The sequence below is a fragment of the Rhagoletis pomonella genome, unplaced genomic scaffold, assembly GCF_013731165.1.
Source record: "Rhagoletis pomonella isolate Grant_MI unplaced genomic scaffold, Rhpom_1.0 Rhpom_scaffold_03039, whole genome shotgun sequence".
Classification (NCBI taxonomy): domain Eukaryota; kingdom Metazoa; phylum Arthropoda; class Insecta; order Diptera; family Tephritidae; genus Rhagoletis; species Rhagoletis pomonella.
In genome coordinates, this window is record NW_023461592.1 from 1 (window position 1) to 12,486 (window position 12,486).

General features: G+C 35.2%; 2 protein-coding genes across 2 annotated transcripts; both read left to right on the forward strand.

Moving 5' to 3' along the window:
* Positions 1–4,028: 4,028 nt before the first annotated feature.
* On the forward strand, positions 4,029–6,031 carry LOC118753907 (nephrin-like; the record flags this gene model as incomplete). Its single annotated transcript, XM_036488784.1, has 3 exons — positions 4,029–4,310; positions 4,372–4,795; positions 5,728–6,031. Coding segments are annotated over 3 exons (722 nt in total), but the record flags the coding sequence as incomplete, so codon positions are not given.
* Positions 6,032–6,540: 509 nt separating this feature from the next.
* LOC118753908 (putative nuclease HARBI1) lies at positions 6,541–10,004 on the forward strand (the record flags this gene model as incomplete). Its single annotated transcript, XM_036488785.1, has 4 exons — positions 6,541–6,811; positions 9,100–9,196; positions 9,253–9,679; positions 9,741–10,004. Coding segments are annotated over exons 1-4 (1,059 nt in total), but the record flags the coding sequence as incomplete, so codon positions are not given.
* Positions 10,005–12,486: the final 2,482 nt, after the last annotated feature.

The following is a 12,486-nucleotide window of genomic DNA, read 5'->3' on the forward strand; positions in this document are numbered from 1 at the left end:
CTCCATTTTTGGAGGTATTTTCAAATTGGTCCAGCTCACTTAAATCTCAAATTTTTCCGAAATATTTTGGTGGACGTCTTAAAATATAATAAATTTTGTAATCCTGGCGGAAAAACCGCAACATTTTTTTGGTGATGCAGTCTAATGTACATATATGTAAATCTACCACATTATTTTGGAACCATCCACAACTTTTAAGGCTTATGTATACGGTGACCATAAATATGGATTCAAAATGAAGGACAATTTTTCAAAAATATGCCTACACATATTTACGTAGTATAAAAATACCAAAAGATTTATGAGTCTAAATTCTTAATACATTTTAAACTTTAAAAATCAATCACGTTTTCTTCATCGATATTAATATTTTTTTACATGAATATTTATACAAGTATAGTAAAACATATTATAATTACAATAGCTTACACGAAAAGTGGAAACCTTTAAATGATTATTTTATAGGCAAATTTGAGTCGTTCAAAACGAAAACAATACCCTTTTTTTTTGTTTTTTTGGTACTTTTCGCAGTTATTTGTCAAAAATCGACGTCATGAATCGACGTAAACGACGAGTTACAAAGTGCCCTTTACAAAAATATATAATTTGTGCAGACTGCGCTCCATAGCATCTACATTTCTAATCCGATTTTCATTATCTTTGGCTCAAAATTTACTGTAATGATATATCTTCCTTATCGAATTTTTAAAATAATGAAAAAAATAATCAAATGAAAATGCGTATTTGATTGAAAATCTCTTTTTTTCGACTTTGACGACAAAATGCAAATGTTCGCCTGTAGCACTAATAATTTTCATTGAAGTCGCCACAAGTTATATATTTTGGTAAGAGGCAAATCAATACCCTTCGAGCTGTAAGTCGCTTACGTTGACTGGGAGATTTTTTGATGAGATATTGAAGAAAAGCTACGAAAAGTACCAAAATACAATTTTTTTTAAAAATCCATCCATTGTCCGATAATTTTAAAATAACGAATAAAATGCGGGACAAATGCAGGACACTTGGAAAAACTCAGTACATTTTCAGGTTTTTCAGGTTTGAAAAACTACGCAGGACCGACCTTTGAAAAACAGTACGGTCCTGCAAAAAACAGAAGGGATGGTCACCGTACTTATGTACCACTTAAAAAATTTTCAATCCGCACACTGACTGTGGCTCAGTTACAACAAACACGGCACACAAACGAAACAAGCGTTGACTTAAGGCCCGTCCACATACAATTTTGGCGTTGCGTTGTTGCTGGTGCTGGCTTAGCAGAGAATACTTTGGTCACTAAATTAACATACTAGCGGCAGATAAATCAAAATTTTATATCAATAATTGCATTAAAAACTATATTTCTTGTCCGCATTTGATTAAAAAGGAAAATTAAATCACATAATTTTGATTATTTGGAACAGCTGACGAACGACGCGCGCGAAAAGTTGGGAGTTGGTCATCTTTCTGCGTTGTGTTGGCGTTGGCGTTGCCCAACTTTGGTTATGTGGAGACTTTCATATAAATGTATGGATTCATAGTCAGCTGTCGAAGCGACGCCAACGCCTACGCAACGCCAAAGTTGTATGTAAACGGGCCTTTAGGGCAAACGAACGGGACACAAATCTATCGACATACATTCACTGCTGCCTCGAGTTGGCTGGCATTTGCTCAGCTGTATGCTTGTATCATGATTTGTTAGTTTGGTGTTGAAATATTTTTTTTCAGTTCCCAGAACGATGTTGTTGTAATTGATATTGCCGTGGCTGTCGTTTGGCTCAGTAACTTAAATTTGTTGACCTCTGAGCAGATTTTAGCATTTGCTGTCACGATTGAGAGAATACAATTCTATCATTCTTGATTTGCTGTAGTAATAGTAATCCATGAATCTCTCCTCTCGAGTGCTTATTTTTTCCATAGGAATTACACGCGAGAAAATGAGTTATCCTCTTTTGAGGTCAATATAATTTACTAGGATTAATGAAAACGCTTCAAACTATAAGAATTTAAAGATTCCTTAAATTAAAAAAGGATAACTTCGGACTTTAAATAATCTGAGCATGCATAATATTTAAATGGCATGTAATAAATGTATTCTTATAGTTCGAGCGAATTTATTAATCCTAGAAAATTATATTGACCTCAAAACATAATAACTCATTTTCTGACGTATAATTCCTATGGTGAAAATAGTCACTCGATGCGCAACCACTTAGAATGATCGTAGCGAGGGGAGAATCATGGAGGATTATTACTACAGCAAATACTAAAATTGCGATTGCTGTCGCATTGCAGGGTTTTTATTTTTGTTTTTGCTTTACGTTTATACGATTTTTTTGAAACCAATATCCTTGTTAAAATTTGAAAGTCCTTTAAAAAGAACTCAGACATTCTGTCGAAAATACTAAAAACGCTAGTTATTATTCTGATAATTGTCGTGGGTTTCAATAATGAAATTTTATAAAAAACTTAAGTAAAATATACTGTGCATGATTGTGAAAGTCATCATAAATGAATTTTCTCGATTTCTGTGTGTTCGCGAGCGGTAATACGAGCAATACGAAAAATTGGCTCAAATAATGGCAACCAAAAGCGATATTGCGCGAGGGTTTCAAAGAGGAAGCACAGGCGCTTTTGTTTTCATTATCTATAAATAAGACTGTGAAATACACTGAATACAATTTATTCTTTGTATAAAAGATTAATAGAGGTGTGTACATACATACAGACATACATAAAATGTGAAGTTACATAAAAAAATATGCTTTTATTATTGCACTCCTTTTTACTAAGTCTTTAAAAAGAAGTGCGTATGTTGTCTCGAATTCGATTTGCTATGGAAGGATAAGCTTTCTTATTCCCCTCCTCCTGACTGATTTCAAAATGGAATTCATTTGCGGTCAAATCTTCCACATCCACGTTTATAATTTCACTGGCTTTGAGCGGTGAGTAATACAGTTCATGATGAGTTTATGACTCTTCACTCATCTGAAAAAGATCAAACATGTCCCCAAATCTCCGCCTTTCAACTTCCGCATCACCAATCTGGGACTCGTTCTCCTCTTCAAGCAATAACGCCGCGGCTAAGGATTTCATTCTTATAATTATGTTTCCACTAAATTAAAAGCAAACGAAATTTTATTTTTAAATTACAGTGATGCTAAATATATTTATTTATTTTAAAATATTTACAAACTTTAACTTCATAAGCTGCTATAGTTTGGTGGCAAATATTTCTTTGTTTTGTTTCGATTTCACACATTCCTAGGCAAACAGCTGATTTCGAAAGATGTTTTCTCTCTTCCTCTTTCGATTCCATCTTAACGCAGAATACCTAAGTTCGATTCTTGCGGAGAATGCTTTTTTCTTTTTAATGGTGTTCTTTTTAACTGAACTCACAAAAAGGAGAGGGCTATCAATTCGTCTGAATATTTTTATTTTTTTCTATGTATGTTACCGCATAATTTTGGACCACATTAACCGATTCCTATAATCCTTTTTTAAGGAAAGGTGTTACCTCACAGGTGGTCCCATACTAATTTGGTTTAAATCTGATCATTGGATTATGAAGAAATTAACGATAATCTTAAATTTTTATATGAGAATTGAAGTCAGTTTTGTTTTTTGCTTAAAAATTACTTGCTGCGTCTCAGTTTGGAGTGAAATTTTAGTTGCATTTGAAGTTCGAAATCCGATTATGTTATTATGAAAGCCATACCGCTCTCCAATCAGATATTGAAGATAGAAGGGGAAAATACTCTCAACTCCAAGCTGGCATTGTAATCACTCCCTAATGCTTGTAAACCAGACTGTAAGCTGTTCAGAAATTATTAATTTAAGAAGAAATATTGAGCGCAATACGTACAGAAAAATGCTGCAACATATTGAATACATTTTTTTTATATTTTCGTCAGCCACGATTGTATTTCTTTGGTGTATTTTGGGATCACCACCCTGAAACTTAATCAAGACAACATCTCATCTTCCCACCCTGTTGGTAAAATCAACCAACACCTTTTTTTTATTTGCAGATGGTACTACTATAAAAGCTATATCGGAAAATGTTGTAGTGAATCCTGGCGGAGATGCGGTGTTATCTTGTACCGTAGAAGGAAAACCGTTAACCGAGGAACACATTAAATGGGAGAGAGTGGCGTATGACATTGCATCAAGAACCACAACGTCATTTGTAAATGGAACCTCATATCTGCATATAAAAGACGCAAGTCGCGATGACGTCGGAAGTTTTCGGTGCATTGCTGATAATCGTGTTGCAAATCCGACAAATCGCGATGTTCAACTCATTGTCAAATGTAAGTCACGTAGATGACATCATTGAATTTAGAAAAGATTATATTTTTTATTTTGTAATAGTTGCACCTGAAATCGATAAATCGCCAACTTTTTTACGCGCAGCGAGTGGTACAGGTGAACGAGGACGCCTACCATGTCGCGCCCAATCTGCCCCAAAACCAAACTTCATATGGCGTCAAGAAAGCAAAGACCTTCCAGTAAATCGCACATATAAGTATGAGGTTGAAGAAAAGAAAATTGATCCCCTGACCTATGAATCCACTCTTATCATTGAAAAAGTGGCACCGGCCGATTATGGAGCTTATGAATGTGTGGTAACGAATGAATTGGGTCAGGCTACGGAATCTATTCGGTTGGACATTACTTCCCAGCCAGATACTCCACTTAGTTTGAATATACTTAATGTAACACACGATAGTGTAACTTTAGCATGGACTCCGGGATTTGATGGAGGATTAAAAGCTTCATATAGAGTTCGATACAGGTGAACTATACTAATTTTCAAGTTTTACACATATATGTATATATTTAAATCATTTACAAAGTTTATATATGTACATACCTACTTCTTACATTCTTAAATTTTGAAAATATTTAAATGTACGCAGTTTGGTTCTATAGAGTTATCTGTCATATTTTTGACAAACAACATTCGATTGTTGCAAAATTTTTATCAAATCAAAAGGAAGACTAATTGTGCTTAGTACGGTAAAATGATGGTCGAATGATTTGTTTTTATCTAATAATATAGGCCGACTTCCAAAACGTCAATTGTTTTGCGTCCGTATAAAGTACATATATTGTTCCATAACGCCGAACTACAAAATGTTGACAATGCATACTTTTCTAAACGCATCCGAAGTTACCGAAACGCTAGAATAATAAGAGCATCAGAAACAAAGTTGATGCTTCGTTTGTTTTTGGTTATCATCGGTGTTTTAAAAATGGAATGTTTCGAAAGGGTAATCATTGTTATATTAAGTATTTAAAATATGCAATGTATGTGGTTACAATGTTTCGCAACTCTGCATATAAAAACAGTTTAAATACCGTAGTAGAACAGTATCCAAACATTGTATTGCTACGTTTTGGAAGTCAGCATTATTTAACACTCATTCAATAATTGATTAATACCGTCGCTGTGGTATAGTGGTTAGCAGTGCGCGCTCCTATTCCGCAGCGCCTGGGTTCCAGCCCGGTTCAACTCAGCATCAAAAAATGATAAAACTGTTGTATATACTTGTTGTATTCTACCTTCATGCGAACAAATTTATATGCAAAGCTTTGAATATTCGTTTGTATAATGTCTTATGAAATGTTAAAAATTTTCACTTACTTCACAAAGCTCTTTCAATAAAGAACGCTCTGCTAAAAGGTTATGGGTCACTTGCATTAAACAAAATTTAATTACTTAAGGATCAACTGTTTGTGAGCAGAATACATCGCGATGAGACCTCTATCTATGGCGCATAATATGGAGAAGCTGGTTGGCTCCGAAAATTGGTCAACATGGAGTTTCGCAATGCGTACGCAGCTTGAACTGGAAGATGCGTGGAGCCTGAGGGGACTCAAGGACTAGACGCTGCAAAGGATAGGAATGCGCGATGCAAGATTATCTGGGCTTTAGACAAGAGCTTATTATATGTCCACGTAAAGGACGCAATGACTTTATGTCAGTATCAAATGCATTTAGCGGTATACAATAATGCATAAAAAATTACTTTTGTCTAACTTTAGAACTTTTCAGATGTATCTAATAGAAAATAAGCTGGATCCGCAAAGTGGTTCCAAACCTTAAAGCAACGTGTTTTAAACAAGATCAAAAATATTTTTTGACTTACTTCAGGATTTTTCCGTTTTTATCTGTTTTTACTGAATATGTAAATAATTTTTTAATTTAGCTCTTCGAACGTCGAAGAGTGCGACGTGTTTTTTTAAGTTCGCTCCGTAGTCATTACATATTGGGCTAATTTAATAAAACAAAAACAAATATAAAAAATAATAAAAAAATAATAAAAAATAATAATAAAAATAAATAAACAAACAAACCAAATGAAAACAGAAAGCAATGAATCAAGCTGAAATCTGTGCCCAGAAACAACGCGAGCGAAATGAGCGCCGGCTTTCAGTTCAACACAACAACGCATACTACTTTATTCGATGCCAGAGTGACAGCGAAAGCACAAAGCCCAGCGGACTTGTCCTCCAAACTTAACATCGACGACTCCGATGTCTTGGATTGAAGAGTGCGCTTCACCTGTGCCGTATCACATTTCACGCCCAACGCTTACATCAAATTCGGTAAGCGATAACATATCCCCAAATATAGCTGCAGCAACAACTAGTACAGTGACTTCTTTGACAACCTCAAATGCGCCAACAACAACAACCACAAACACACCGGTACCTGCCAACTGCACAGCGATGTCAAAAAACCGGCCTATTCTTGCTGAACAAGCACAAATCGGCTTGAGTGAAAGCACTTACACTGGCAACAAAGGTAAAGCGCAAGAAAAGTTGAAAAACGAAACAACTAAAAATGCGGCCATACAGATAGGAATGGACCGCTACACGGTCAAAAATTTGGGATTAATTTTTAAACCGCGCTGGGACTACTGCCTTTTTTAATCTTCGCATATTCACGAAGAAAAATGGGAGGTATTGGTAAAGAGGGCGTGGCACCTCCCATACAAACCGAAATTTTATACTGCGTATCTCTGAAAGTATTCATGGTAGAGTACTGGAACTTCGTATGGCGATTTGTATGTATATGAAATCAACCCCATGCTCATGGAGAAAATTGGGGCTATTTGAAAAGGGGGCGTGAGGCCTACAAACGTACCGATTTTTAGCTATCTTTGAATGTATTTATCATTCTTCTGTAGGTGTGTTTGTGAGTCAAATCCTCCTAAATGATTGCACGGATTTTAACGAAATTTTTTGTGTGTGTTTGAGTAGGTCTCTGAATGGTTTAGTTTCACAATTCAATTCGCCAGTTGCGCTGTAGTTGAGTTTTTACTAAAAAATTTATTTATGGCTCGATTTGGCTAATATTTTAAATATGTATTGGTCATGGTAAGAGCAATAGTATTGCAAAAACGTGCTGCCAATTGGCGCTGGAGTCGAGTTATTCTACATATAAATACTAAATAATAAATAATAAACTGAAATTCTCCTATCGCTTTTCCCTGGAACCGCTTATGCTAACGTCCAGAAATTTGACACAGCAACATATGCTTTCAATATCGTACTTACTGCGAAAAGCGGTAGGTATTGAAAAAGGGGGCGAGGCGCACCTCCCATACAGCTGAACTGCTCATTTCGCTTATCTGTATAACCGCTTAAGCTAACGTTCTGAAATTTTACACAGCTGCGTATATTATCATTACCGAACTTATTGCGAAAATTCCATATCGCTTATATCTGGGCCCACTTATGATAAGGTAATGGAATTTGATACACCAACATGTATATACATATAAAATGGCAAGAATTATTTAATTGGTACCATTTTCTACCAGATTTCTAAATCGCATTGAATGATTGTTATTTTGTGTAATGATTTTTGAAAGGATCAGTGAGTTTGTCTCTAATTGAGAGCTATCATTAAAATCTGTGGTCAGATTTGCTTCATCTTTAGAACACATAATAGCAACAAAAGCAGCAATGGTATATGTTTAACATAATAGTCAGTCAGGAACCGTTAGGCATCTCATCTATACATACACTATACATATGTACATACACATATTTTTTATATATGAGAATTGCGGTTCCTTTCTCAGTATAATTTCGAAATACTAAGAAATTTGGATTTAAGTTTAAATTTTGGTGGTGGACTTCAAAATCGTCATTCCCATAAAGAAGTCAATATTGGTGATAAGCAAAATTTAAAAGTGTATGAAAAAATGTCGAATTTCGACAACTGGGCGATACTAGTTACTAAAAATAGCCAAGTGAGAAAAGGTGCCGTGAAGGTCAGATTAAATCGACCTGTTCACCATTGAGTATATCGAACCCTCCTGTGTTACGATTGGCCCAATGGATGTGATTTCCAATATTATTATGCGTTCAAGCTGTTAAGGTATTTCGTCTGAAATAAGTAGATGTATATTGCATTTCTGTAGAAAAATGATTCCCACCCAATTTGAAATTTCCACCAACTATACTGTAAAGCTTCTAGCACAGATTCACTATAGAACCGGGTCATTGTTGCCGCCAGGGAGTGAAGAGGAAAAGATTCATCAAATTTACTTCGTTTTGCGAATAGCCGTGCTATGAAATGCTGCACAGTTGGAGAATTTCAAGAACTTCTTCACGGATCACTTCACGGATTCACTTTCTTTAGGTTATTTAAAGCGGCAAATGACCACCAAACCATAATCTTAGCAGATGAATGTGCCAATGAAAATCGTAAACGTGAATTGTTGGTGAAATTGAATTGAACTGTTGAGAAAAATTAAAATTTTGGGCGGGACGTTGTTCGCCGGGTCTGCTAGTTCCACATAAAATGGTATACATAAATGACTAATTTTTTAAACGATTTAAATAAAACGCATTTCATAACCTTCAGGCATGTTCTGAAATTCGTACGATTTGAATTCGGAACCGAAATGACAATTCGAGCGATTTTATTTTAGGTGTTCTGTAATTCGTTCGATTTCTTTGAAATTCGAAACAGCTGACGGCTTTATGTCAACTGAACACACCCCATGACAAAAGAGGTGGTTGTTAGAAAAATTGAATTTAAACGAATTTTTTTTTTAAATAAAATGTTTTTTATGGCAGCTTACGCATTGAATGAAAGGGAGCAACGTTATCAAATGAGGGTTAATCGACGACGGTTAAGAGATGAATCTAACCCCCTAAGTACGCCTGATTCAATGTAAGTTTTGAACAAACGTTCGAGGAGTTTGCCTGTTTAAATTTAACTGCTTTTAGATTTATTGCGAACTATCGTTTTAGTAAGAGTGCTTTTTTAGAAGTATTGAACGAGATAACTCCATTTGTCAGGGAAACATCTATACCGTTACTTATCAAGCTAGCAGCCTGCCTTCGATTCCTCGCAGAAGGCTCATTCCAATGTTCTGTCGGCAAGGATACTGACATTGCTTTGAGTAGAAGCACAGTATCTAAAATATTGTCAGAAATTATCAATGCTTTGGAAACTGTGCTGTGTCCTAAGTGGATTAAGTTGGACAGATCGGCGGAGGATTTGAGGAAATGCAAACTACATTTTGTGGAAAAATTTGAAATCCCAGGTGTAATTGGCTGTATTGATGGAACTCACGTAGCGTTAGTAAAACCTTTGGAGAATGAGCATCTTTTTTATAACAGAAAAGGTTACTTTAGCATAAATGCAATGATTGTAAGTATGAAATTGAACAGCATAAGCACGTTTTTAAGTTACAATTTTTTGGAATTTACAGATTTGTGATTCCGATATGGTTATACGAGCAGTAGATGCAAGCCGGCCTGGATCAAGCCATGATGCTTTTGTTTTTAATATGAGTAATGCAAAGCAACATTATTTGTCAAAATATGAAGCTGGTGACCGCGGATCCTGGTTACTTGGTGATTCCGGATTCGGAATAGAAGCATTTTTATTGACACCGTATAGAGATCCTAATCCGGGATCACCACAACATAGGTTTAATCTCCAACATGCCAAAGCTCGTAATATCATAGAGAGAGTAATAGGAGTTCTTAAAAGCAGGGTCATATGTCTAAAAATCGCATTACCATATGCCCCACAAAAAGTAGTTAAGATTATAAATATTTGCTGTGCTTTACATAGCATTTGTAGGCATTATCAAACAGAAGACTTTGTAGAAACAGAAAGCACAACCCAACCTGAAGAAATTTTTGAAAAAAATACTGAACTCGAAAAAATACAAATTGGAATAATGTTGGCCGAAATTTAAGAGACTTAATTGCGAATAATTTAATATTATAGAACAGAACGTAAACTTTATTCACTTATAAAAAAATAAATTTATAGGGAATTTACATGAGGCGATTTTTCAGGCGATTTTTCAGGCGATTTTTAGTTGAAAGCAACAATCGCCTGGTGTAAACGGCCTTTCAACTAATCGCTTTCAATGAAGTTGGTTGGCTGCCTACTTTCGTTCAACTTTTGGTTCAACTAATCGCCTGTGAAAGTTGAATCATGTAAATTCACTATAACAAAAACTCAGCGTAAATATTTACATATTAATCACCTCATTGATGATTCTAACTCGAGCATCCTCATTTTTATTTTGACTTTTTCATGTACCAACTGTTCCATCTTGATATGATGTTCTTGTGTTTCCCCCTGAATATTTTTGATATTTAACGTTTATTTACAAATAAGATGATATATTTCATGATAATACTTACATTGTTATGCGTATTATTGATACAAAATATTTTAAAATTTCAAACCGCTCTCGTCTACGTTGCCGAATACAAAACAGTAAAATTTTACCGATTTCGTTTTCCAGAACAGGGTGACAAATCGATTTGGCAATGTTCGAAAAAAAACAAAAACGGAACGATTTACAGAACGTGTCATACGATTTAAAAACGGAAAATCCGAAAATGTTGATCGAAAACGATTCACAGAACATGCCTGCTTATTTGCGCAAAACGCCTGTGCCAATTGATAGAAAAGTACTCCGGATTTCAAATTTTTGACAACTAAGAGTTAAATGAAAATTTTCAACCCGCTGCACTATGGTTCAGAACTCAATTTTAGTGCGACTTAAATTAAATTTCTGACGTAAGCAAAAACAATAAACCACCACTCATATTTACAGTAAAATATGTGAGTTATGACAAAACAAGAAAATTATCCGGAAATGATGGCTACTTTTAACGTCCCTGTGGGGAAAATCTCTAGTTCTGAACTGGTACGCTTCTAGTACATTTAGACCCAGTACTGGTTCGCGATAAATCTCTTTTGCATGCAAGCAACTGGCGAATTTAACATGGCGATGTCCTAGAAAGTGTCAATTGCCCGCTGCATCCCTTTTTCGATAGTTCCGAACTAGACCTAAATTCTATAGTTCCGAACCAGTTCGAAAATCGACGGACGAAAGAAAAAAGTATCATGATTTTTCAATCTTTTTGGTTCATCCGTGGCGCGATTTTAAGATATTTTGGAAGAAATGGGTTTTCAATTTGAAATTAAATTTGTTTGAATGAAGAAATGTACGTTTACATACCTTTGGCTGTAGCTGCGTTTGCAGAGGCGCTCGCTGTTATTTCTTATATTCCAGACGGTCCCAAGATGTTGAAATGTTAACACAAATTTTAGTTTTGTATTACCAAGCTATGAAAAAGCATCTGAGAAGCACAGAATAGAAGCGTATTTGAACAAAAAAATCGCCGAACACTTGTCTATGTAAAGTAAATAAGCCCCCCGCTGCATCCCTTATTCGATAGTTCCGAACTAGTTCTAAATTCGACAAATAAGATCTAGTTCGTTCTGCATCCCTTTTTCTATAGTTACGAACCATTTCTAAATTCGTCACTTTAGATATAGATTTCTAGTGAAAAAACTGAAAAAAATAGATTTTTAAAAGTACAACTTTTCGCCGATTTTGGACTGGTGGGGATCTAGTTCCTATCGGACTAGTTCCTTTTTGGCGATAAAGACTTCTACGGAACTAGAAATTTCATTCACTAGTCCGCGGTTTCCCTGCAGGGTGAATATAGCTACAACAACAACGATTACTATAACAACAACCCAAAACGGTTGGCTAATATCTATATTGTGTTTGCGAGCAAGACCGTTTGCTACGTTGAATACGTGCAGGCATGTGAAAAATGATAGGAAATGACATTTGGACCAGCTTTGACTCTTTTTACCTCCCTTTTATTACTCGGGATTTAACTATGTAATATTGATGCGCCTAAAAAGATGCAGCGATTTCTATTCTATTCTCTTGTTTGTTTAGTGTTTATTACCTTACCTAAGCCATATATGTCGAAATTTCAAACTTTGTAGAAAAATTAAGAAAATTCGATAAAATTTTACTACAAACTTTTTAATAAGAATTTTGAGATAATTCTAGTTTGCACTTTTATACCCAATTAAATTATAGCTAAGAAAGTAAAAGTCTAATTTGGCTAAGAATTCGCGTTGATTTTTGATAACTTTTTTTTTGGGGGATGGTGTTATTATTATGG